Genomic DNA, 27,733 nt, shown 5'->3' on the forward strand with positions numbered 1-27,733 from the left:
CCACAGCTTCTCTGGGCACCCTGGGCCAGCACCTCAGCACCCTCACAGGGAAGAGCTTCTGCCTAAGAGCTCATCTCAGTCTCCCCTCGGGCAGGTTAAAGCCATTCCCCTTGTCCTGTCCCTACATCCCTTGTCCCAAGCCCCTCTCCAGGTTTCCTGCAGCCCCTTTAGGCACTGGAGCTGCTCTAAGGTCTCCCCTTCAGGAGCCCTCTCTTCTCCAGGCTGACCCAGCCCAGCTCTCTCAGCCTGGCTCCAGAGCAGAGCTGCTCCAGCCCTCACAGCATCTTCATGGTCCCCCTCTGGAGATCTGCATCTCGACTGTATTATACATTTAAAAGTCACATTTACACAAAGAAACAACCTGGAAGCAGGCAGTGACAGCAGCACTTGGACTGCAGCCAGAACCCAACTTCTCATTGTACCACTGTGAAACGCATCCTCCACTCAGGTCAGCCCCATAGGCTGCCACTTGCTTCCTCCATCCCCACCCCAGGATGCCTTAAGCAGCAGCCAGCCCTTGGTTTCTCATTAAACCCCACCCTCATCACCTCAGAAGACACCTGCTCACCGCCTGCCCACAGACACCTCCGGCTACGCCAGCCTCTGCCTTCCCGCCTTCCCGCCTTGCCCGGCCTCCCCTCACCAACCCCTCCTCCCGCCCCTCAAGGGCCTGTCGTGATTCGCCGTGAAAACCAGTCACCGCCCCGCCGGTCGTGCCCCTGCGGGGATTATTCACTAGTAAAGACCGCAATTAAAGGAGGAACTACCGGCAGCGGGCACGAGGCCGGCGGGGCTGCCCGCTCGCCGTTCCGTCTGGGCGGGCTCCGCCGCACAGGCCCGGGCCGGCCACTGAGGCACCACCACAGACAGCAGCGAGGGTCCGGTTCCCCTGGCAACACCGCCCCCCTTCACGTGACCCTAGTTGCTATGACTACGGCCGCTACACCCCCCCTACATCCACCCCCCCCTTGCCAGTCCATTCATGCCCTCACTGCGCCTCCTGCCCCGCCCCTGTCACGTGACGCGGGCCCGGCGTGCGCTCCCCCAGCCGGGCTTCGCCGCCGCTTCCGGGGCTGAGGGCGGGGCGGAGGGGGCGCGTTCGGGGGGGGGGGCCGGCCGCGGCGGCGGCGGCTGAGGGGAGAGGCGCGGCGCTCCCGTCAACATGGCGGTGCGCGGGGCGGGCAGCGCCTGAGCCCGGCCACCCTCGGTTCGCGGCCCCGTCCTGCCCCCCCGGCCCGGCGCGGCCATGGAGAGCGAGGAGGAGCAGCACATGACCACGTTGCTCTGCATGGGCTTCTCGGACGCGGCCGCCATCCGCAAGGCCCTGCGCTTGGCCAAGAACGACATCAACGAGGCCGTGGCTCTGCTCACCAACGAGCGGCCCGGCCTCCACTACGGCGGCTATGAGCCCATGGAGAGCGGGCAGGGCCCTCCAGGCGGGCATGGCTCCCCCGCCGGCGGGCAGGGCCCCCGCGGCGGCGACGGGGACAGCGGCGGCGGCGGTGGAGGCGGCTTCGACCCGCCGCCCGCTTACCACGAAGTGGTGGAGACCGAGGTGAGCTGCGGCCTGCCCCGGGGCCGGCCTCCTGTCAGCCCTGCGGGAGCCCCCCCCGGGATCCTGCCTGCCTCAGGGGGGCTGCGGACACGTGTGAGTCCCTGGGGTGTCCCCTCCGAGCGCTGTCCCGCCTCGGGGCTGCGCCCGCTCCTTGCGACCGCTGCAAGGTGAAGAGCACCCGGGCTTTTCCTTGGCATCCCAGGAATGTGTGGCTACCGTAAGGATCACGGTTCCCTCCCCCCCCCCCCCCTTGTCTTGTGCTGTCTTGCATAATCCGAGTGACTAATGACTGTCTAATTTTTTGGGACTGTTTGCACAGCCTGGGTGTCACTTTCCGTACCGTTTTATTTGGGTAAGCTGAGTATAAATTCTGCAGTACGGGTGCAGCCAGTTCAAATGTTGCCAAAATACAGGCTTTAACTCATAACTTAGATTGTAGCTCTGTTCTAAACACAGTAGAAAGATGTGAAGTAGACAGAAATGCTGCAGAACACCAGCATTTCCTAGTTTCTCTCCTTTTTCCTTGTCTGCATTTCTCTATTCTCTCTTCCATCCTCTTGCAGAACTCTGACCTGCTCAGCCAGCAGATAGACTCTCAGGGCTTTCCCTGCTGCCTGGAACAGTGTTGGGGCACTTAGCTGTAAAGCCTTTTCCTCTTCCAGGCCTTTTCCAAAACTTCCCAGAGTGCTCATATGGAAAGAGCTAATTAATAGTGTGCAGTCTATGGAGCTCATGGGGATGAGAACACAGGAGCAGCCCTGCTGTGCTGTACCGAAGGGCCGCCTTGCATAGGCTCTGTCTCAAGAAGTGGTCAGTAATAGCGAATGCCTAAGCATGTGTCTTATAACCAGGGATACTCATGTACCCTTCCAGGCTTCAGTGAACAGTATCCTGATGATTTCCTGTGCTAGAAATGTCATCTTTCTGTGTACATCTGTGTGCGTATCTGCAAACATGGATATGAAGAATACATGCACGTATCTTCTTCGTAGCTACACATGCACAGATCATCCATAGCCTCATTGTATTGAAGTACGGTCTTGCAGAATAAAGATCCATGATCCTGTTTACTGAATTAACTGGGTTAGTCTCTTAGCTCATAGAAGCTGCTGTGTGCTTGTGGAGTAAGGTGATCGGGATGGCATGCGTGCTGTGCAGAAGAGGAATCGCTGTTTAACTTCACTGATAGAAGCAATGGGGAGCTGGTTTCTAACCTTTCCAGGGAAGGGCTGGAAGTGAGTGAGACTTCTGCTTGTTTGCATTCAGATCTCTGTACCCACCAAGAGGGTGGAATTCCTATCAGATCTAGTTATGATTGGGACAATCTGGGTTGTCAGTGTGATATTTCAAGAGAAGCTGTCAGTGTAAACTTCAAAGAAGAGCTTTCTTCTCCCTTTTCCTATTACAAATGACACTTTGACAGCTGTAAGAGGAATTTTTTTCCCCCTATTATTTCAGCTGGTATGTCTGATCAAATTTAGGCTTTATAGTTTCCTTTGCCACTCATGTTCTTTTTTGCTTTGACTCATGTTCTCGTTAACCCATGGGAGGGAAACCAAAACATCTCAGTAGAGGCAAATGACTGCACAAAGTTGGCATTTCAGAAGGACTGAGTGTTGAAAGCCAGGTTGGATGGGGCTTTAGACAGCCTGGTCTAGTGGAAGGTGTCCCTGCCCGTGACAGGAGGTTGGAACTGGATGAGCTTTAAGGTCCCTTCCAACCGAAACTGTTCTGTGATTCTATGATTCTGTCTTGCTACATGAAGCTATATAAATTCAGGCCTCAATTTAGTGATTGGATTCATTGCATGTGAGCATCTGTCAACTCCTGCACATGTACGCGGAACGGTATTTTTGTAAGAGTTATACCTGTAAAAATCTTAAGACCTGGGGTTGCTGCCTGGCCTTTTTTTGGCTTAATATTGCAGTACAAGACAGCAGCTTTTGATGTCTAAAAGGGAGAAAAATTAAATATTCTTGGGGGGTTTATTCTGCAAATAAATCTAGAACTAATTTAATAAACTACAGCTATTATTGAGGTGGTTAAACAGTAAGTAGTTTTCCATTCCACAGAAGCTTATGGCAGATGAAGTGGTACAGAAAGCACAAATAGCTGTATTATTCATTGTAGTCACACACATTATGTTGAAACATATTGTACCCCGTACTAGCCTGTGAGAATTCAGATGTTATTTCTGGTTTTCTCCCTCTCAGTATCATCTCTCTTTTTTCTAACAGCTCTTACAGCGTGTATTCCTCCTTCTCAACATAGTACCAGTTTTAACTTTTAGTCTGTGGGGGGATGTGTTAGATTTTTGCTTTGGGGTTTGGGTTTTATATGTGAACAATCCACATGAATGTGAGCCCTGCCCATGGCAGGGGGTTGGAACTAGATGAGCTGTAAGGTCCCTTCCAACCCAAACCAGTCTGGGATTCTATGATATTAATAAAAATAACACAATTATTAGAAATTATTAGAATATTTTCCCCTAAATAATTTTTCCGGTCTATTAATTTTCTTCATGAACCGAAGTTAGGATCACATTTAAGTTAAAAATAACAAGAAAGCTTTAGTCATTCTCAAGACGTGTGTAACAGGTCTGAACTTTGTATTTACATTCTTTTTTTGGCCGAGTACAGTTTACCATCTGTATAAGAATAGATAGGCGAATGATTAAACACTTTACGTTTTCTCTAATCAGTAATGAAGCCGTTATGTCTGATTATGTTTATTTGGTTTCTATTATATAATGCTAGAATCTGTTCTGTTCAGTAAGCGTGTTGATTTAAGAAAGGCTTGTCTGTTGGTTTCCTTTGAGAACAGCACAGCGACTAGATGCATATCATACTAGTAAAACCATGTTTTCTTTAGATGACGCAGTAAGATCAGTGTGAATCCTCTTTCAATGATCCAGACTACTGATCTTCAGGGGAGTCTTGGAGTGTTACCGAAGCCTGAATTTGAAGTAACTGGCCCAGAAGCAAGAGAGCTTCTATGAGCTGGTCTGACACACACTCTGTGCTTTCTCTGCGAGACTTGAGATGAGCACATACATGAATTGATTTTCATGAGGGCTAAAACTTCAGTTTCAGCAAGCTGATGTCTTCAAAAGAGTGTGTAATTGATGCAGTTTTAAGTTAATAGCTGTGCTGTGCCTCTGGTGTTGATGCTGGCATGACCATGCTTAACTCACTCAAAGGAAATGGCCAGGCAAACTTGGAAACACAAAGGGGGCTTCACATTTGTATCAAATACCAGCAAGTTCAGCTTTAGGTTTACAGTAGGTTTAAAGTCTTACCCTCCATAGTGCCGAACTGCTTTGACAGGCTGAGATCACCTGCTCTGACAAGAGGCACCTTTGCTTGTTCCACATAACTTCTGTGCTTATGTCTGTCAGCTGAGGTGAATCCGGTACATGCATTTTGGCAAGAATCTGTGATTTTTATATTTTTCCTTGGTCAACAGAGACTTTTACAGTGTGATGCTTTGACGAGTAGGGGCTGTGGAAGGGTGGTGTGTGCTCATCTTGTCCTGTGACTGACAGATAAGCTGGTTTATGAACTGCTGCTAATTCCTTATAATTTAAGGCTATAAATGAATGTGATGACAGTGTCTGTCAGTGTGTCCAAGAATTGCCATGAGTGCCGTAAGTGCTGGCTTTTACCAGTTGGGGAGGAATGGGATGGAGAAGAGCAGGCTAAATGAATGTGGGGATTGTGACCAGAGAACCTAGAACTGGGGTAAGGGGTAGGAACGCACTTATGCTAAAATACTGAACATATAACAGTGGTTTGTATACCCTTTACTGAAATAATCTTGACCGGTTTTTAAACAGCTTCTGAGAGTCATTACTATGACCTTTTGGGTAAATTGTGATGTATGGATTGTATTACCTTCCAGCTATTCCTGTCTCCTTTAGCTTATGCTGTTTTGATTTATTTTTTTAAGATAAACTGGCTCAAAAGGCTCTTATAGACCAGATTTTACAAGATAAAGCTTATAATAAAACTTGTCCAAGATTGTTTTTGAGGTGGTGTTTTGATTTGAAGAGAAGGGGGTTTTGTAAAAGAAATAGTCCAGCAACTGTAGTAAGTAACGGTGCCAGGAACATTCTCACTAGTCATGCTGCAGAACTACTGTGCTCAAAACCCTTTCCTCATTATTAGAGCTCAGTACTAAAAGCGATTCTGCCACAGATGTGCTGCATCACGGTGGGTGTGCAACAACCTCTGGTTTACCTTTTAGTGTGTAAAACTGGGATAATGGTGTGGGCTTTATTACAAATACCACGGACTTGTGAAGTTCTTTGATCCTTGAATGAAAGGAGCGGGATTTATATAAAGACAAAAATGGTATTTAGCCTTAAAGCAAATGAGATGGATTTCACACTATAATGTTATAAATTGAAAGCCAGCCTCCTGTTTTGTAAGTAGTGTTGAGCATTGCAAAAGGGAATATTCCTGTCATTCTCATGTGGAAGTTTTACAGCGTCGCTTGTCTAGGAATTGGCCTTGTGAAACAATTAAGCAATCAAATAAAGCTCTGTGGTGGATTCTGGCATTGAATCCCTGGCTGGGTGCCATCAGAATGTCAAGTGGAATGAGTATTTTAACACTGCTGGTTTTCAAGCATCACTGTTTTCAAAACTCAGTGGTCCTGGTGTGGAACCTCTTTTTAGAGTCTGGTTATGTTAATGCTTTCTTGGATTTTGAAAGAAAATACCCTGGGTTTCATTATTGGTGTAACCCAGGCTAATAAAGACGCTACAGGAAGTTAGGGATAATAGGGGTAATACTGAGAGGTGCAGTGTGTTAAGTTTAACTGTAAGCTTTGTTTCAAATAACTTGTTATCAGATAATGTGATAAGAGTGCTCTTCAGGTTGAGACAAGTACTCTGTCTTTACTCTGTAATTACAGGTTCATCAGTGAAGGTGATGCCTTTGGGGTCGGTGGAGGTAGGAGACAACTCTGTATAGCCAGCATTCAGCTGGGCAGGAAGTGTCTTTGGTACAATGTTCTCTGGAGGCATTTTCTGGTCATCTTCCCAGTTTACAGTGCTATTCTGTGGCAGCTGTTTAATAAGGAAGTGAAATACTGAGGAAGAATGAGAATAAAAACAAATTAGCCAGTGTTAGAAGTTAATTCCAGCAAATCATTTGGATTGCTTTTGGATTAAGGAACAAGTAGCTCTTTGTATGAGGAGGGCAAAGATGCAAAGGAACTGCCTGATTCTTTTGTAAGCTCTTACTTGGAAAAACCCATGTATTTGTGCAGCAGTAGGAATGCTCTTTGGTGTGTATGTTTCAGTTATGCTTCATGGGCCAATTTAATATTAATTAAAATAAAGCCAATGTGCTCAGTGTTTCTTGCCACTTGATCTTCCGGCTCACCGCTTCACAGCAGCTCTGGCTTCTCTTGTTCTGATGCCCAGCAGAGCAGTCTGGAGAGGCATGTAAAGGTTTTTCATCTTAGTTAATCACAGTTTTGTAATTACACGTTGTAGAAGTTGATTTCAAACTCATTGACAGCTGCTTTGTCCGTTCTGGTTTCTGTCTCTCTGTAAATCAGTATCCATAGAACAGAAGTATAGATGAGTGTTCAGCAGTGTTATTGAATTAATTATCCCTTCCAGAGCCTGACCTTTGGTCACTAAAATGTTATAATAACTACTTTATTGTTTCTGCAGCACTTCTCTATTAATGCCTGTGCTTTGGCAGAGGGAGCTGGAAGTACTGACTTAATTTGAAGTACTAAATGCTAAGCATTTGTGATTCATTGTTTTATTGTATTAAAGCACAATGTTTATCTGATACCACACAAGATTGAGTTACTTGGAAATAAGCACAGGGATTTGTGCTTAGAAAAAATCAAGGGTTGGAAGGAGCTGTAGTATCAGAGTCTGGCTGTTTGTAGTTAATCCTGATGGATTAGGTTTTTAAAATATATCCACAGACAATACTGAAAACACATGGAGATAAGTATGTTTTCGTTGGTTCCTTATGAATGGCATTCTCAACAGTGCTTTCCATGACCTCTCCCTCACCTACAACTCATTATCAACCTCTAAAATACGTTGCCAAAAGCGGTTGTAACAAATCTGTCTCAGATTTTACTGGGTGCAATGGTAATAGCACTATAATGGTAATAGCACTATAAACAGGCAAAGATATTCCTTTTTCAAGTTAAATAGATCTTTTAATTCAAATCTGATTTTTAGAGCCTCAGTTACTTTGTGCTGCTGTAATGCTTAGTACTGTATTTATCTCGGAGCAACTAGGCAAGTGCATAGGGGAATATTGCTTAGTAACATCGCACGATCACCCTGGAAGCCGGGGGCACCAGTGCACACAATGGCTTTAGAAAATCCCTAGCTAATTTCTAGCTTTGCTGAGTTAGTTTTTGAGTCTCAAATTCATACTGTGTTCTTATTCCCAGTCTTACACAGTTCTCAGTTGTGAGAGATGAGGGAAGGGGGGCAGGAAAGGGGAGCCGTGAGGTTTTTGTGGTTGATAATATAATCCCTCACGGCTACTGAGAAGCATTTAGTCTAGCCATGCATTCTCCATAGTGCACTTGTGCTACTCTCAGTTAAGGTCAGTGCCCAAAACTCTCTGTTGAGAACATTTGCTGAATAAATCAGTTTTCTTAGGGCATCTTTATGGTCAAGTGAGTGTCAAAATCAGCTTCAGTTAGGTGGAATCTGTACCATAGGATTTATTTTCCTTTAGTGATAGACTGGTACCATTCCTTTATATTAACATGATGAAATACTAGTATTTTTCTTATGACAAGACTGCATTTGCTTGTGTGAAGTAGTGCGTAGTAAAACTTTGAACTAAATAGTTTTAAGTTCTGTGCAAAAAGAATAAACCATCCATATATTTCCCCAACAAGCTTACTTTTTCTTAGCCGACCAGAAATAACAAAAAGCATTCCTGTCTATTGCTGTACTTGGAAATGTTGCATACAGATCTTTTCCTGTAGGTGAAAATGCAAGGGCAAGATGCTGTACCTGTTTAGCACTTAAAACACTTAAACTGTTACTGTACTTTACAAATAAATGTCTCTTTGACTGTAAAATGTTTAGGAAATCACAGTGGGTTTCTGATTGCCAAATAAGAAACATAATATAGAAATTCCATATATGACACCATTTTCTGAGGCTTACTGATGCTGTCATGCTCATAACAGAATACCAAGCTTGTTCTTTGCAATGTGGGTTGAGTGAGTTTGATGTGATGGCAAGAACAGGCAACTGGGAAATACTCTTCAGTTTTGTTCCCACACCTGCCACTTAACATGAGTTTAAAGAAGTTCTCTAAGCTCCTGGAGGACCAGTTTAAAAAAGCACATAGGTTAAAGGTATGAAAATGTACCAGTTTTTCCTCAACATTCTAAGTGTCTTGAAGTATAAGTGCAAGGTGGTAGCTTTGATTTATTTGAAAGCCTTTTAATTCTTACCCTGTGATTTAGTTGTAGGTAAGAGGGTATCCTTCTGCTAGGAGTTAAAAGACTTGGTAGCAAGGCGTGAAAGTAGAAGCTGCTTTAATCAGCAGTCTGCAGATGGAGGGGCTGTCAAGTCGTGACTTCAGGATTCTCCCACAAATTGATGGACCTAATAGATCAGAGAGCAGAGAAATGCTCTGCCAGTTTTTATGGGTATTTGATGTATTTCTCTTACCTTGCCTCCACCTGAGCATCTTGCGGTACTTTGCAGACACCAGTGTATGGGTCATCAGCATGCTGTGGCAGAGGGAAGCATCACTACTGACACTTTACAGCTGGGGAAGCTGAAGCATTAAGAAGTTCATTTTCTCCTTATTGCTCAGTATGTCTGGGCTAAAACCTGAAAGGTATCCCTAGAATTTTCAGCTTCTGTTTCTGTCTTTAAGCATTTATTTTTTTTATTGCTGCTTTTCAGAACACTTAAATTAGGTCCTGATACAGGTACAGAGTAACAAAATACAGTTGGGTTTTTTTTTTTCCTAACAATACAGTGAAGCATCAAAAATCTGTTTTCTTGGCTTAAAAAATGGTAGTCAGTTTGTGAAAATCGCTTATGAGAGACATGAGGGAGAAGGGAACTGCTTGGTCTGTCTCTTAGAAAGTCTGATTTCGTTGCTTGTTGAAAGAAACCTGACATTGGGGTTTCTGTTTCATAAGTTATACTGCATTCAAGAGCAGACAATGGGACTTAGCTCTGGTGATAATAAAGTCTGCTGGTAGCCTTCTATCAGAATCAAATTCACAAATTTAAATGATAATTTGACTGTAATTTCATTACTAAGACTGACAGTTAGCATCAAAACACTCTCTTAAACTCCTTGTTATTTAATGTCAAGTGCCTGCTATAGTAAAAGTCAGTGGCTTTAGTTAAACAGTGTTTGACAGGTTCATTAGTGAATACTGCAGGAATACATTTGGAAGCTTTGAATTGTGACCTTTTTGACAATTAAAGTTAATTTATATTTCTCTTTTTGTGTAAGGGCTAATCTTTGTTCTGTGTTAGTCCTCCATGGAAGGTTTTGTACTACAGATTTAAGCAATGCTTTTTTGGTCAGATATCTAACCCTTTTTGTTTATTCGGCCTTGCAGAAAACTATGGGAGGTGCCAGGTCCCCAGTGTGAGAATCTTGACTCAGTGCTTGAGACTTCATGGGAGTACAGGACTCTTGAGTGCCTGTGTGTGTTTGTTTAGACATAACAGTGTTTTCACACCTTGAAAATAAGCCAAAAAAGTCAAGACTGCAAGAGTGGCAGGATCTTCAGGGCTTTTGTGTAATAAGAGATATCAAAAGGCATAGGAAATGATGTTAAAGGTTTGTCAGCAAATGTTTTCTGGTCTCAAGACTTCAGCTGCAGAAGGGAGAATAGTCACGGGCTGCGTGATGTGCACCAGGATTCCCTGTTTCAGAACACAGTGGATTCTTACAGACTTCTAGGCAGTTAATCTTTGGATGACCCATTGCCTGCCAGGAATAGGCTGGAGTTTTTTGCTTTTCACTATTCTCTTGTTGAAGTCCTTAACATGTCAGTCCAGTGTTGAGTCTGTTCAGCCAGAATTGCATAGTCAATGATTTAGGTCATCATCCACTGGCAGACACCATTCTGAGGTCATCTATTTGAGAAGAGGGAGGTAATTTCTAAATATATATTAAAAACCAACCAAACCAAACATGTAATTCCCCAAATAAGAGACACAGAAAACCACTTTCTGGGAGGCTGTTGGGATTTATTTTCATGCACAGCATACTCTTTCATTAAAAGCTTGTATTTCACCTGTGTCAGTAGAGTCTGTAGTGACAATTCCTGGCTCCTCAGTTACGAAGTGTGAATTGTGGCTATCTGTTCCGAGCTGTGTTGCATTTGTGAATGTCAACAGGGCAAGAGGGATCATCAGCCTGTGTTGGTTAGTGAACCAACATGAAATTATGCAAGAGCTGAGCTGACATTGCACCTTGCTACAGCAAGTGCTTGAAAGAGCACTACACAAATCGATTTCAGAGTTGGATGGTGAACAGTGTGGGGTTTATCTTGTACAAAAGGATGTTAAATATGAAAGAGCAGCTCTTCAAAGAGACTCATACTAGGTATGTTGTAAGAAACAAAACTCAATCTGCAGTAACATAATCTGAACATTGCAGTAGTCTCCATGAAAATCAGGGTATTAAATGTATTAATGGTTTGCAGGGGAAGTTGAGGTTTAAACTATTTAAACTATATAAATAAATAAGGTATTTATTTGAGATTGCTGTAGGCTTCACAGTAGCTGTGAAGCTACTTGTATGTGATACTTTCTAAAGTTAAGAAATATTTAAACTTGATAGTTGCTGGGGAGGGTTTTTAGTAGCTGAACACAAACAAGCAAGAAGACTTGTTGCCTCCAAGTAGCGGAATGTGCCAAAGATGTGCTCCTTCAATGCAAATAGCTCCTATTTTTGTTAAGGCAGTATTCGGGTATCTCACATGTTATTTCTTGTGTAATAAAATATCTTTTCGTTACATTGTTTGTAGACTCAATCCAGCAGTAGACCAGATGTGTCCTTAGCACAGTTCATGATGGTGCCCCTATTTCTGGGACCTGGATGTACAGTGAAGAACATGCCTCATTTCACTCTTTCCTGATGAGTTTCCATATTACAGCCACTGGCAATCACTTGTGTAGAAAGAGGTAGATAAAGAGCAGCAGTGCTTAGATGCAGCTGGGGAAGCAGAGCAACAGGTTAAGTTTTTCAGCAGCAGTTGAAGGTCTGCACTGCTATTAGACTGCATCTCTTAAACTATCCATTGCTATTACTGGTTAGTAATATTATTACTTAATGGGGACACTTTCCTCCAGGAATGGAGCAAACATAGCTACTGTAATCATTTCTTGAAATGTTGCTGTCCTTTACTGCAGGTCTAGGCTGAACCAAAATTGCTGAACATCTTGTAATTGGGGGTTTATATTATACTCGGTCTACCTTCATTACTCTAATCATTGTATCCTACACTGTCACTGTAAGGTCTTTCTTTATAACTGCACATCTAATTTCTGCAGGAAATGGTTTTGTGTTCCGGATGGGTGTTCTTTACAAAAGCTGTAAACATAACTATTGTTTAGTTAATCGAAACAACAGGATAGTTCCTTGAAAACTTTTGCTTTTAAGCACTTTCAGTGCTTTTTCATTTAAACCATAAAACATTTCTTCTCCAGAACTTGGAAGTATTTAAACAGGGCATGATTTGCTAAGCATGAATGACATTAGGCTTCTGTGTACAGTACTGGATCAGGTGACTGCAGTTTCAGAAGCTGATACTCAGGTCTGTTAAAGTACAACTTCCCATAATGACAGACTTGGGACTAAATGTTTAGCAGAGGATTGGGAAAGGTGGCACCTTACTTCCCAAGCACTGACACGTTGTTTATTTTCCTGAGCACTATTTTGTGTTCCATTGCTATAAGTTTTACTGCTGTTCTCCAGAACCTGTTAGTAAGTCCAGCCGCTGTGTGCTATCATCACGTGCACCACTGAACTTTAAAGGGTAAGCTCTATACAATTGCTGCTTCCTTGGTTTAATATTTTTGAACCATTATGAAAGTGAATGTGACACATTTACCTTTCAATAAACAGGTCTAATCCTGCCAAGAGCAAGTGTGTTGAGAGAGCTGGAAGCATACTTGTCTGCCTACACTGATTTCATTCTTTATATCATGTTCTCATGAGTTCAGTTCTTCCTTTTGCTTTACTCCTTTCTATTTGTTCACTTTCTTGACACTGCCTGTTTGGGTTTTTTTCAGTCTTGAACATACTTCCTGCTTGTCCTTCCTCCCTGCATAGAATCAAAGAATGGTTTGGGTTAGAATGGACCATAAGAACATCCAGTTCCAACCTCCCTGCCATGGGCAGGGACACCTCACACTAAACCATGCCACCCAAGGCTCTTTCCAACCTGGCCTTGAACACCGCCAGGGATGGAGCATTCACAACTTCCCTGGGCAACCCATTCCAGTGCCTCACCACCTTCACAGTAAAGAATTTCTGCCTTATATCCAATCTAAACTTCCCCTGTTTCGGTTTGAACCCGTTACCCCTTGTCCTGTCACTACAGTCCCTGATGAAGAGTCCCTCCCCAGCATCCTTGTAGGCCCCCTTCAGACACTGGAAGCTGCTCTGAGGTCTCCACGCAGCCTTCTCTTCTCCAGGCTGAACAGCCCCAACTTTCTCAGCCTCTCTTCATATGGGAGGTGCTCCAGTCCCCTGATCATCCTCGTGGCCTCCTCTGGACTTGCTCCAACACGTCCCTGGCTTCTCTCTCAGGGTGATCTTGTTACCATCACTGTGCTTCTGGTTTTTATCTGTGTCTCTGACAGTTGCTCCTGGTTGCTCCCAGGCCTGATCCAGCCATTCTGTCCTTTCTCTTGCCTGAGTTGTCAGCTCTTGTGAGAGCAGGGAAAATGAGGCCATGTGAACTGTTTGACACCTTGGGTAGCTAGCGTCTACGTGAGGTTAAAAAATAAACAAAAGGAAATAAATGGATAACTTGTCTGCTCTTTTCAGCTGAGGCAGTTACCTCATGTGGCACTGAGCAAAGAACACGGGGCTAATTCTGGGTTCTGCCTGTACGCAGAAATAGCTGCTGTTCAGTGGCGCTAGCAAAGAAACCAGTAAAGCTTAGCTGCAGGCATCTGCTTGCTTTTTCCCCTCTGCCTTCCAAAACATTTTCCAGTAACATAGTTTGATTTAGGAGAAGGACAATTGGAGTTTCCTTGTTGGAAAACTGTATTTGAGATGTAAATTATTCTTTCAATAATCAGTTAGTAAAAAGAACCTTGATATACTGGATTCTGACTTGTGTTTCTTAATGTGAAGGGGTGAGAGGGCGATGAAATTGTCTTCCTTTAGAATAAACTATTCCATATTCTACAGCAGTTGTTGAGCAGAGGATTAATATGCAGATCTCTGAAGATCAAGGCTTGTACTCTACTGTCTCGCTTGGACTGGAAGTATTTATCACTGGGCTGATACACTGAGGAACAAGATTTGCCACCTAAATAGAAATTGGTTAGCAATTACTTTATAAACACAGTAGTTATCACCTACATTAAATACACAGAGGTATGAAATCCCTTTAATTAACATTGAAATCTTAAATTCTACTTCGAAAAGCACAAGCAGCCCCAGGGCTGTTGCGAATTTGACATGCTTGTTGAAAGCACAGTTGCTTTGCTGAAGCTACTAAGTCCTTTAAAGCATCTAGGATAGAGAGAGAGATTAAGCTGTTTCACTTGAACTTCCTTTTTATTCACAGAAAAACGATGAAAATGGGAATTGCTCTGGTGAAGGTATTGAGTTTCCAACAACTAACTTGTATGAATTGGAGAGCAGAGTTCTAACAGATCACTGGTCCATACCCTATAAGCGGGAGGAGTCTCTAGGCAAGTGCCTGATTGCATCCACCTACCTGGCAAGACTAGGTAAGTCCTCTTCCTACACGTATAGCCTATCTGCTCAGAGGATTTCACAGACAGTATGGGGGGCAGTTATGTCTTTTGTATTAATCTCACAGTTGTTTACTTGGCACCCTGCAGAATGATCACATCTCTGTTAACATCACTGGTTAACAGTGAACTGTTCTACCCAATGAACATTGGTCTCTTTTTCTCTAAAGTGATTTGTTTGCTTAGGCTTTTGAAAGAAGTGGAGCACATGTTTCTTTATGTTCTAATGATTGTAGGAATTACTGTTTTTCAGAGCTGAATTACTGGCTCTTTTTCCCTTTGTGCTGGTTATTTTCCAGTCATAAAAACAAGCTGTCATCTAAATCCGTGCTGTACCACGCTTGTGTAACTGGTTGTTTTTCCCTAGTGAAATGCTTATACTGCATTAGACCTGAATGTGGCTTCTCTGTATTCAACACTTTGGCTGGAGTTACAAGTGTTATGGAGGCATCATGCCCAACAACTGATATATAATGACTGCAAGATAGTTTTTCCATCATGCCTGATAGCAGACTAAAGGGATGTTATAATCTGTTGAAAGAATGGAAGTTGTTAGGTAGTTCTAGTTTGCTTCTTTGGTTTTTGTATGTGTCAAAAGGCTGTGCTTAGATTTGGGTTTGGCTGGAGACTGTGAAGCATCAGCAGTGATCTGAAATTAGTACAAATTGTAAACTTGGGAGAAATACATCTGGTACTAATGCTTGAAGACGTTGTAAAAGGTGTAACATTGCAAAACTTGTTTCTAAAAGGCAAGTTCTTTTAAGTCACGCTTTTTTGTGGCTGATAAACCTAGTTATGAATGAACCATAGCATATTTATTACTGCTGGGTTTGGTTGGTGTTCCCAAAAACTTGCAATGAACTCCTTAAGGTAATCTTTAATATATGTTTGTATGTATGTACATATATTATACTTTAAAAAGCATTCTCCTTTCTGTAAAGGTCTTTCTGATTCTGATGAGAATTGCAAGAGATTTATGGACAGATGCATGCCTGAAGCATTTAAAAAGGTAAGTAGATACAGTAGACCAATTCAGTGTTTCTTTGCATTGTTCATGTCTGAAATAGTGGCTTGTAATCAAGACATCAGAAACTACAGTAACTAGTGAGTATGTTCGTAGATTAAAATCATGCTCAAATTACTTTCCTAGATAGCAATCACAGAGAGTTCCAGTTCTGCAGTTCTGGCCTATTCTGCACATAGCTTGTGTTGGGTTTTTGTTTGGTTTGTCCTTTTTAAAATTAAGAGCTCTATAATAATTTGCAGAGCCTAAAGACAGGTTTAAAGACCCTTGGATACATTAGAGGCAAGTCAGAATCAGATTTCCTTTAACTTCTTTCTTTCTGCTCCTTCTTTGGAGGGTTGCCAGATTCTTTCTTACCTCTTTTCACCTTCTGTTTAGAATTTATCTTTCTCCTCAGTGCTTAATGCGTGATGTACCCCATGGCTGTTGTTCTCTACCTTGTTGTGAATTTTCTCTGCAGAGCTCCCCAAACTAATTTACTTCCCACTATTCCGTTCACTTTGGATACTGCCATAATTTCTTGCCCAGTTTTTAGACCATATATATAAAAACATATGTACACCCTTATAAACTTAGTCATAATCTTAAAATGCTGAGAATATAAGTATATTTAAGGAAGATAAGAATTTAAGGGAAAAATTCTTTTCATATTTGGCTGTTAGAGTAATAACCTTACATACAATGCTTTTAACTCTCTTTTTTGCATATTAACTAAACTAAAACTACATTAAAGTGTAGATTGCTCCTTCAGAAGGATTATCTGCAGAAATCTAAGTTCAAAATGTGCTGAATTACAGTTTGCCGCAATACTTGCAAGAAACTCTACTAATGGTACAAAAAGTAATTGTATTTGAAGTATTAAGCTTTTTAACTGCTTACATTCTGACACAGCTAGCAGGAATTAAATTAACTTTGCAGATGGAAGCTTAATGTCCTTTATAAACAACCACATTAGACCAGACATAAAAAACATGTTGCAGTAAGTGTGAAGGCAGCATTAAATACCTCTCTCTTCATGGTACATGTTCTTTGTTTTCCAATAGAAACTGCTCAGAAAGTGTGACTTGGTAAATGGTTATTACAGCTGAATCAGTGCAGCTTTGTGGCACATCTCCTTGAAGATTTAATAGTTGCATGTTCAATCTGCAAACAAATTGCTTCCATATTAGTTGTTCTTTGCAAAGGTTACAGTCTTTACTAGTGCGTGGAAATGGAAAACAGTTTGACACATTTTATTTTCTGTCATAAACTGTGATTTAAGGTGTTCTTCAAGGAAATTACAGATTTTATTAACTCTTAAGCTGTTAGAGCATCTGAAAGCCACACCAGACTGTGATTAGTATGCACTAAGGAAACGTTTGCTCTGAAAACAGTCTCTGGGGTCGGGGGCTGATAAATTTCTTCTGTTTTGTGATTGTGCTCAAACTTCAGAAAATTACTTCTGTTTTATTTTCTTCTTAGTTGTTGACATCCAGTGCTGTTCACAAATGGGGAACAGAAATCCATGAAGGAATATACAACATGCTTATGCTGTTAGTGGACCTGGTTGCAGAAAGAGTAAAACAAGATCCTATTCCTGTGGGCCTGCTCGGTGTACTTACAATGGTATTTGACTCTCTGATGCCATTTCTACTATTTGGATATTTATCATTTCATATTTATGCTGCTGATGCTTTTTCTAACTATTTAAGTTTTAGTGTATTGTCTTACAACCTGCAGCTGTTGCTTGCTGCAGATTTTTAGCATCCAGTATGCAATTCATAAAGGGGTGCTGTTCAAAACTCCTTAAACCAATGCTCTTAAAAAGAAAAATAACATCTGCTGTCATGGAATCATAGAATGGTTTGGGTTGGAAAGGACCTTCGTCTAGTTCCAACCTCCTGCCATTGACAGGGATGCCTCACCCTAGACCATGTCGCCCAAGGCTCTGTCCAGCCTGGTCTTGAGCACTGCCAGGAATGGAGCATTCACCATTTCTTTGGGCAACCCATTCCAGTGCCTCACCACCCTCACAGTAAAGAACTTCCTCCTTAAATCTGAACTTCCCCTGTTTAAGTTTAATCCCAGTCCCTCTTGTCCTATTGTTACAGTCCCTGATGAGGAGTCCCTCTTTAGCATCCTTGTAGGCCCCCTTCAGATATTAGAAGTGCTGTCACTCTCACTTCACTGTTTGTTTTTAGAACTGGTATTTTGAGTTCATCTCCCCCTTTTACAGATCTCTGGCTCATGTGTATTGAATGTCTTCTATAGAGTGGAAGCTTCAGGATGCTTTATACAGTCAGAACCAAGAGGCAGGATCAGGAGTCTTCTGTTAAACTTGATTGTTTTGCTAGATCTTTAACTGTCAGCCAGGAGAATACTCAACTGCAAAAGTCAGATAGTATCAAGATATTCTTTGAGACTGGCATAAGCCATGCTGTTCATTGCCATGGGCTTCTCTTTCAAGGCATTTAATCCAGACAATGAATATCATTTCAAGAACCGAATGAAGGTGTGTCAGAGAAACTGGGCGGAAGTCTTCGGAGAGGGGAACATGCATGCTGTCTCGCCCATATCCACTTTTCAGAAGGTGAGTATGGTCATGACCTGTTTTTAAGTTAGATGTGTTTGTTCCAGGAAAGATTGTTTGATTAGTTGGTATTTATAACACAAGAAAGCTTAAATGTGTCCCCAAGAATTATAGGTAGTAGATCTTCAGATTATGTTGGTCTGCAGCAATGTATTTGTCCTCTTAAATTGTTCTAGTTCTCTCTAAGAGGCTGGATTTAGAAATTGGTGTACTTTCATGTCTAAAGTAGCACAACAATCAGATGGGTAGATCTGTTGTATCAAAGGACTGACATCTGTTTGGCTGTTGAGTGTGAAATGACCAGGATAACTCAAAGTGTACGGTTCTAGCAGAGAATTTATGCTTTTCTGACAGGCAAGGATAGGATATCTCCAAGTCAGACACACTATCAAGGAGGCAGTTCTTGAGGTTTGCACTGTCTTGTCGTAGTTGATCCAGATGGGTGGGTTCTAAAAAAGCATCAGTGGAATTGATATCTCCTTCAGGAAACAAGGTTGTGGCCATAGAAAGAAAATTCTACCTCTGATGCTTTGGGAAAGGTCCTTTAGTAATGCTCCACACTGCTAATGTGCTATAAATATAGTTGATGTGAGTCAGCAGCCACAGTGTGTACTGTTGCCACAGCACGTGGTCAGTGATGTCAAGCAGAGTCCAAAAAAGGATGATGCTAACAAGAACTAGCCAGAGCTGCAGCTACATGCTTGGTAAAGGAGCTGTTACAAACACATTGCTGGTTTCTTTGAAATCATAGTGCATGTATTTGAGGTGTTAGTGGGCTGAATACATCTGTCCAAATCTCTGTTTCAGAAGACAAATGTATAGCGTTGATGTTTCAGCTACTAATTTGTTAATGTTTTAATTGTTCAAGGAACCTCATGGCTGGCTGGTGGATCTGGTAAACAGGGTAGGTAAATGTAAACTGAGACTTATAATTTGTCACTTGAATTCAATGCTGTTTCAGAGGTAATTTCTTCTCCCCCCAGCTTGTTTTTTCACTCTTCACTTTTCTGACAACCACAAAAAAAACAGGGTTTTTTATCCTTCCTACATATAGAGAAGGAGCCTTGCTAAATACATCTTGTTGAGTTGCTGCCTTCTCCCTTGAGCACCTCATCTAGCACAAGAGCTGTGACTGGAGGAAGTTGAGAGCTCAGCTTAGGCTGCAGCGCTGTTTCCCAGTCAAACGTGCCAGGCCAGTTGCTGTATGTGGTCTGGCTTTCTTCCCTATATCCATTTTTAACCAAAAGAGAGTTTCTAGCTTGTTGTTTGAACTGGTACTGGGTATAACTGCATTGCATTCCCCAGTGTGCTTCTAATTCCCATGGGAACATAAAGCTTGTGTTGAATGTGATGTTTCACAGTAAAGAATACTTGTTGGCATCCCAGGAACTGTCAATCCCATATTTCCTATAATAGCTGATTTTAAAGATAAGATACTGTAGTTCACTAACATAATACTGATGATTTTATTTCAGTTTGCAGAGTTGGGTGGATTTTCAGCAATTCAGTCCAAACTGAATTCAGAAGATATTGAACTTGGGGTAAGTTAATCTTCTATCACAAGACTTCTTCCTTTCCATTGCACATTCATGTAGAACCAGAGATGCCCCTTTTGCCAGTGCTCTTACCTTTGCTTTGGTACCAGAGCAACACTCCCACAGAGCCCTAGAGAACTGCTGTCAGACTGGAAGTTAAATGAGGTTGTGCATAAGAATCCTGACACAAGAGCTTTTGAGATACCACAGAAAAGAGGAGGGGTTAGTGTACCTCTGGCTAACAGTCAGCCTTCCAGTTTGTACAATGAAACTAGATTGATTGATGTCTTTCACCAGCTTGTCCCTGGTCTTCTGTTTAATTTAGCTGTAGCTGCATTTAGCTTCAAGTGAATTGACTTCTATCATTTATTATAGAAATCATTGTTAAAGGAAAAAAAATCCTTAGGAAGACAGACACTGTCTAATCCTGAGCAACTGTTCAAGAGCTGTGTCTAAAAACTGACTGGTTCAGCAGAGCTGATCTATTTTTGGTGACAAAGCCTAACTGGTTCATTTTTTAGCTTTCTAACCTATATTCAGGAGACTTCAGAATCTTTCAAGCTTTGAAGAGCAAGGAGGTTAAGGGAAAAGATGTCATTTAGAATTTTGTCCCACAGTATAAAATCAGCCTGCTTTCAGTCAAGTACCATTTGGCAAGAATTCAACTTCTTTTCCTGGGGGTATTGATATTTGCTGCTTTATAAAGAGATAGGCTTATATGTGAGCCTGACAGAAGAATAAGGCAACTCTATTTAAGTCCTGATCCTGCAATAGGAACTTTGGCTTTGTTGACCCGTTAATAACTGCTTGCTTAGGGAGGAAGTCTTGGGTCAGCATCACTCAATTCAGGCCTTTGATTGCAGTGGTGCACACTCAATTTCGCAACTCTTGATCCAGTGTGAGAAGAAGCAAATTTTGATGTAATTTATTGGCAAACAAATGCCTTTATATGTTTAATTTCTGGATGATAAATATCACTTGAAAGTCATGCATGGAAGAGATCTTGACATGTATCTGACACATTTACAAAAGCTTTCTCCCACTTAATGCTTTGGGAAAGAAATCTGCTGTATGGCTTTAACCTTAAGGCTTGGATTCACACTTCTTATTGCTGTAGAGAGCAACGAAAATGTGATGTGTCCGTTTCCATCTGTTTATTTCTGTGACTGAAACAGAATCAGACAGAGAAGACTGAACAGAATGATGAGAGGACCAAGATTAGTGCAAACTGGGAAGGCATTTTTTATTTCAGGCAAAGATACATAATACCTACTGCATGCCATAGAGTAAATCTGTTTCCTGAGCCATATGTTGTTGTAAAGGACTTGCCTACCAAAATGAATTTGTAGCAAATGACTGGAAACTATTGTCTGAGATAAATGATACTTATTGACCTTAATTTGCTTTTTGTTATAGATCACTAGCTCTGAAAAGGTCTCTTGTATGTGCACCTAAATACTTGCTGTATTTTTTTTTTCAGGCAGTCTCTGCATTAGTTCAGCCATTTGGAGTTTGTGCAGAATATCTCAACTCTTCTGTAGTACAGGTAAAATGTCTTTGTTATGAGTTATGAGGGGACTGAAAATCAGTTTACAACTGTTTTGGTGTGAAACTGGTGACTAATTCAAAGAGCCTTCAACTCACTTTGCGTGAAGTGCAAGAACCATTTTGAGCATCCTGAGGGTGATGGATAGGGGACACCTATAGCGTTCAGGTTCATTTTCTAAGCACAGTGATCTGTAGTCATGTATCTACATCTGCAACAGTGAGAAGCTTTACCTCTGCCATTAGTAAACTTTGTCAGTGTAAAGCATGTGGGAAAAGAATTTAGCCTGATGGGTGAATTTGGGGTTTAGTTTTAATTTTCTGGCTGAAATCAAGTACATGGATATGAGAGTTTACACTGGGAAACTGGTAACACAGGGGGAAAATATCACCGTGATATATTTGTACATGTAAATGTACTCCAGGCTTCACACCTGTGCTCACTGACAAAAAGTATTGATTTAATAAGTGACTGAAAGGCTTTATTTGAAGGGGAGGTAGTTTAGAAGCCACTGGGAGTCAGAGAGGCATGTGCATCTAATTACTGATATGTTTAAAAAGGTTGATCTGTCCACCTTTTTTTGCAAACCCATATTACAGTGGTCTGAAATGGCTTTTTACTCTAATTGCTTCTTTTTCTGGACATAGCCAGCAGGATTGTGTTATGTATGTTGTAGGTGTTGCTTTCTGTCTAAGATAATTGTCACCTTTCAGCTAAGTATTTCATTTTGCTGAAGCCAGATCTTGTGAGTATTGTGATTGATTTCAGGAAACACAAAATGATTGGCATGCCTTTTCTCACATTCTTTAGCCCATGCTGGATCCAGTCATTCATAAAATGATTAAGTATGTGCAGAATGTAGAAGAGAAGGACTTGAAAGACAAGGTAATGTTTTATACATTAAATATTTAAGAAGAACTTACTGTGTGTCTTGGCAATGTAGACTAGAACAATAGCTTTATTTTCCTAAGCAAAAATACAGCCTATTCTGAATGACACAGAACAAAATACATCTACCCAATTCCTTTCAGTCCCCTTTCCAGTAAATACCTCATGTTACGACCCTTGAAGTATTTTACCTCTGTTACTGTCAAATATGTTTTGTTGGTCCACTTCTGCAGCAAGCTGAACGCTCACTTCTCTAATGGATTTGAAGGTGCTTACTATCTTGCAGTCTGTTGTATGCACACAAGTTATAAGACTTTGACTGTTAGCTGTTTGCTTCTGAGAATTCAGTAACTGCTGATATTTTATGTCCATGTAACTTGTGACTACTTCCTGTGTTACCCTGAATTTGGCATTCAGGTCTATTAAGTTTTTAAGTGCTGACTTTTTACTTAGACTTAAATTGTTAATTGTAAATTGTGAAGTATGCGTAGTGGTATAACTACATAGGAGCAATTTAGTGTACCAAGTCTGTAGCAAGAAAGTCCAATTTAACCAATGCTTTTGTTGTCTTAAGGTTTCTAGTGTATAAGTTATACTTTCAGATGTACACGATACTGCATTTCATAGGTTAAACAGTCTGTTTTGGGTCACTAACCCTCCTCTTTATGAATCATTGAAGTCTGGAACAGAATAGCAAAAATAGCAGTGCCTCTATTTGTCCTTTTGTGTTTTGTTTTAAATAGAGACTAGTCAGTATCCCTGAGCTCTTGTCTGGTATCAAACTGCTGTGTATGCGCTTCCAACCCGATTTGGTAACGGCGGTAGATGACTTACGGCTGGACATTCTGTTGCGCATGCTGAAATCTCCTCACTTCAGTGCAAAAATGAATTCCCTCAAAGAAGTAGGTTTGCTTTTGGGGGGGGGGGTGTGTGTCTGTGCATGTGTGAGGTGGGATGGGTTGTTAAGAAGCCATTGAAGCTGCAACCCTAAAAAATGAAATGGTGCATGGACACTGTAGGAGCACCTAGGAGCTGGGGTTTATGGACCAGAGCTCTTTGTGCTAAAATCTTATATCAAAGTAGAAGAAAACAGTTTCTTTTTGATATCAGTTGTGGTTTAAGTATAGTGTTGTTCATTCATCTCTTCCTTCAAGAATTTGTATAATTTAATTGTCCCCAAAAAAAATGCATTGGTTTAGTATGCAGCCATTGTAAGGTGTTTTAGAGTCCCTCTTTTGTGCTTCTATTTATGGGAAAACTGAGACGTTAAACCTCATTGCTGTTTGATTCTTAGTCATAAATGCTGTGTATCCTTGGTGAAGTTCTAAAAGTGCAGCTTTTGAAGGCTTTAGCAGAAATGTGCTCTTTCTCCCTGGAGTGAGGAGCCTGTATTGGATAAAAAAAGAGGACACTGATTTGAGTGTTAGAAGCAGAAGCCTGAAATAACCTACTTCTGGTATATCTGTAGAACTATACCTTGCAGAAATATACCTTTTCTGTGTCAGAATGTGAATAAGAATCTGCTGCATCAGAGGCTGATGACAAGGAGGTGTTTCTGGGTAGGAGTTTGTCTTTAAACAGCTTATTAAAAAACAAAACCAAATACACACACACACGAAATAGGTAAAAAACTCAAACCACACAATAAGACCCCAACCAACCAAAAAAAGCCCAAACACCTCCTGTGCTCAAAGTATGTCAAGTTTCACACTAAAGCTTAACAGACAGCCTCTTGAATAGATTTCCTTGTGTGTCTGTAGAACACCTGTGGGAATCATGGTTAGAATCTCCCATTTTGCAATTTCTAGGTAACAAAATTAATAGAAGACAGCACTGTATCCAAGTCGGTGAAGAACGCAATAGATACAGACCGGTTACTAAACTGGCTGGTAGAAAACTCTGTCCTGTCCATTGCTCTAGAAGGTAAGCACTTTCACAGAGACTTTCAGCATCAGCTTTGAGTGTATTTATAACAATTTCATCTGTCCCTTTCAATGCATCTTAATTAGCAAAGGAGTTGAAGGTTTTTGTCATCTTCAAATTGGAGTAAGGAAAACCCTGCAAATTCTCCTGCTGTCATCTAGTTCTGTATTTGACATCTGCAGATGTCTTCTGCCGTACCTGGGGTTTTTATTCTCTTTGTGTATCTTTGTATATTGTTAGGCTGTAGGAAAGAGAAAAGGAGGGGTATTTTTTTCCAGGTAGTTATGTCCCATAGGTGTGAACTGCTATAGATGTATGAAGTAAGACAAAATAAAAATAGAAGAAGCCTTGTTCTTTTTCTTTGGACTGATAAATTTCCTTGATACAGTAGAGAGAATTTTCCAGTGAAGGTAGAGCTTTGTTCTTCTCCCTTTTAAAAGAACTTGTTTATTCTTAGGCTTTTAATGACTCTAATACTGTTTTAAATCTATTAACTTAGTTACCTTTCTTTGTTTCATAGGTAATATAGACCAAGCACAATACTGTGATCGTATAAAGGGAATTATTGAACTGCTGGGCAGTAAATTATCTCTAGATGAGCTCACTAAAATCTGGAGAATTCAGGTGAGCAACTGAGACTAGGCAGGTGGTTTTAGACTGTCTTACAGAAGCAAACGTTCTAATGGTGGGATTTTTTTAGCTGATAATATATGCATCTACTGCAAAGTGGAGGTGTTGAGATGTTAACAGTATAATTAATGCAAAGGCTTTCTTCTGCTTCTTCCTTTAACACAATTTCTTGTAATACAGCTGTTAAATCTTACCATGAAGTTCAGTTCTTTGCAACAAGTGTTAAAGGGCTGTGAAAATATTTGACTTGAAATAAGATGTTTCCAGCCTGAAACAGGCGATAGAGTGTTTGTCTAGACCAAAGACTGTGCCTGAGGATGTTAATTTTTATGACTGGAGGTATGCATTTGAATGCAACTCAGTGTGACTTTAAAGAGTAGGCTCACGAATTCCTGTTTAACTCACTTTACATACATAGAATTGACTGACAAGTCATCTTTTCATATTCAGTTTATGTGTATTCAGCTTACTGCTGTGTAGGAAAGGTGGTTTGACTGCTTAATGCAAACACCACATGGAAATTTTGACCAGAGCCATAATGTGCTGCAGGAAATGGTTTTCTTCTCTGTGCAAATGTTGAAGTTTTAGACTAAACTCACCTGAATCTGTCAGATCTGTGGTATATGCAGGCATGGTAGCAAGTTTTGCAAGCTTGGTAGAGCTGAAGTATAATTCTAGCTCACTTTTGTTCTTCTGGCTGTTGTTACCATGGTGCTCTCATCAGTGTGGGAGGAGATTTTGTATTGCTTGCTTTTGAGTAAAGCCTTAAAGAGTGTCAGAGATGGAGCACCCCACACATAAACTTAACCAAGAAATAAAAATGGTCATATCTGTGTTCCTGGCACCACACCTTATAGTGGTGCATGCCACTGCAGCATCTTGAAGCTGCTGTAATAATGGCAGATAAACTTGGTCTTTTCTGCGTTAGAATTACTTCCAAAGACAGTCAGTGAAATGGGGAGCAGAAACAGTTACTCTTACCTTGTGTTTCTAACATGTCATAACCTGTTACCTTTTGTCATTAGTGTGAATAGCAGGGTAATGCTTACACAAAGATTTTTTTTTATCTCATTTGGGATAAAGACCTTCTTTCTTGTGTTTTCCTTCCTCTTTTCAGTCGGGACAATCCTCCACTGTGATAGAAAACATACATACCATTATTGCTGCAGCTGCTGTGAAGTTTAGCTCTGATCAGCTTAATCATTTATTTGTTCTAATCCAAAAGGTAAGTTTTCACATGAATTTTTTTCAATTCCCTCCTTAGGGAATTCAGTTTCCTTAGGAAAGGAATTGATAAGATGTACTTTTGCATCCAGCCTACCAAGAGGCAAATACCTTCAATACATTTATATTTTAGAATCATAAAATTGGCTATAAAAAAAATAACACTTTCAATACTGCGGGGTTTGTGTGTTAACCTGAAGTCTGATCTGCTACTGTATTGCTGATTGACTTAGATTTTAAGTACGTTGTTGTCAGGGTTTAATCCCAGCTGGCAACTAAGCACCATGCAGCTGCTTGCTCACCACCCTGTGGAGGGATGGGAAGGAGAACTGGAAAAAGGTAAAACCCATGGGTTGAGATAAAAACAGTTTAATAGGTAAAATATAACCATTTAATAATAGTAATGAAAAGAGAGACAACAGAGAGAGAAATAAAACCCAAGACAGACAAGTGATGCACAACACAATTACTAACCTCCCACTGACCAATGCCCAGCCAGTCCCTGAGCAGCGATCAGCTCCTCCCGGCCAACTCCCCCTGGTTTATATATTGAGCATAATGTTCTATGGGACAGAATATCCCTTTGGCTCATTCAGGTCAGCTGTCCTGGCTGTGCTCCCTCCTGGCCTCTTGCACTCCTCCTTGCTGGCAGAACATGAGAGACTGAAAAGGTCTTGACTTAGAGTAAGCACTACTGAGCAACAACTAAAACATTGGTTTGTTACCAGCTTTGTTCTCAAACTAAAGCCAAAACACAGCTACTAGGAAGAAAATTAACTCTATCCCAGCCAAAACCAGGACACATATAGGCAGTGCTAAGGTACTTAAAGTGAGATTTTATTGTTGTATTTAATCTCATATAGTTTATATTTGAAAAAAATCATTGGGCAAATAAATATTGTAGTTCCCAGTAACAAAACTAAGGAAATATGCCTGGTGGAAACATTCTTGGTTGTATTTTGATTTTCCTGCAGTAAAACAATTGTGAATTATCTTTTTGTTAGACAGCAGACAAACAGTGCTTGCTGCTTTAACAGTGAATATTATTTCTTTGCTATACAGAGCTGGGAAACAGAGAGTGATAGAGTGCGGCAGAAGCTGTTGAGCCTGATAGGACGCATTGGTCGAGAAGCACGGGTGGAGACAACCACTGGAAAGGCATGTGAATGTTCTTTGTTTGGGGTTTTTCTTTATTAAACATCAGGTTGCTGGACTCTGTACTTCCCAGGTCCTGACTAGTCTTGCACTTCTTCCTCTAGGTTCTGGAGGTGCTTTGGGAGCTGGCTCATCTTCCAACGTTACCATGTAGTCTTATTCAGCAGGCTTTGGAGGAACATCTGACAATCCTCAGTGATGCCTATGCGGTGAAAGAGGCAATCAAAAGAAGCTACATCATCAAATGCATAGAGGATATTAAGAGGGTTGGTTTATTATTTATCTTTCCCAAACTGAAATGTTATCTAGTCTTGATGTTGCCCTTCCTTTCAAGATGCTCAAATTGCGTGTCCCATCTGTAAGTTCTTACCTTGGGGAGTCCGCAAGAGGGGTAGGCTTTGTGTGAGCCCGTTTGTTGACCATGAGACTCAAAGTAAGTCTCTTGCCTTTGTTTTAAGCAAATTTTCAGCACAAGGAGTGATCAGTTTATGGGAAACTACCAGGATGGGCCCAAGGTTAGAATTTGCAAATGGAACCACTATAAAGGTATGTCAGTATTTTAACTGTCCCTTTCATGTGCAAATCTAGATTAGTTCTCTTTGAGCATGTGTTCTGGCATGACCATTAAGTCTCAAAATACAAATTGATACTTAAATCCTGAGAGTTTTGTATTTTAATAAAATACTTAAACTCTTTTCAGCT

The 27,733-nt window shown here is 41.2% G+C and overlaps 1 protein-coding gene across 3 annotated transcripts in view; it reads left to right on the plus strand.

The window, feature by feature from the left end:
- Positions 1-1,145: 1,145 nt before the first annotated feature.
- USP24 (ubiquitin specific peptidase 24) overlaps positions 1,146-27,733 on the plus strand; it is a 67,259-nt gene continuing 40,671 nt past the window's right edge. For all 3 annotated transcript variants that reach the window (XM_080623325.1, XM_080623326.1, XM_080623327.1), the window contains exons 1-15: positions 1,146-1,555; positions 14,348-14,513; positions 15,479-15,546; positions 17,023-17,166; positions 18,008-18,130; positions 18,999-19,034; positions 19,606-19,671; positions 21,146-21,211; positions 22,022-22,096; positions 22,843-23,001; positions 23,908-24,022; positions 24,543-24,646; positions 25,770-25,877; positions 26,939-27,034; positions 27,136-27,297. In XM_080623325.1, coding sequence (XP_080479451.1) covers positions 1,247-1,555; positions 14,348-14,513; positions 15,479-15,546; positions 17,023-17,166; positions 18,008-18,130; positions 18,999-19,034; positions 19,606-19,671; positions 21,146-21,211; positions 22,022-22,096; positions 22,843-23,001; positions 23,908-24,022; positions 24,543-24,646; positions 25,770-25,877; positions 26,939-27,034; positions 27,136-27,297 — 1,797 coding nt within the window. In that variant the 5' untranslated portion in view covers positions 1,146-1,246. The remainder of the gene's footprint in view (positions 1,556-14,347; positions 14,514-15,478; positions 15,547-17,022; positions 17,167-18,007; positions 18,131-18,998; positions 19,035-19,605; positions 19,672-21,145; positions 21,212-22,021; positions 22,097-22,842; positions 23,002-23,907; positions 24,023-24,542; positions 24,647-25,769; positions 25,878-26,938; positions 27,035-27,135; positions 27,298-27,733) is intronic.

This window comes from Psittacula echo, assembly GCF_963264785.1.
Source record: "Psittacula echo genome assembly, chromosome: 7".
Taxonomy (NCBI): Eukaryota; Metazoa; Chordata; class Aves; order Psittaciformes; family Psittacidae; genus Psittacula; species Psittacula echo.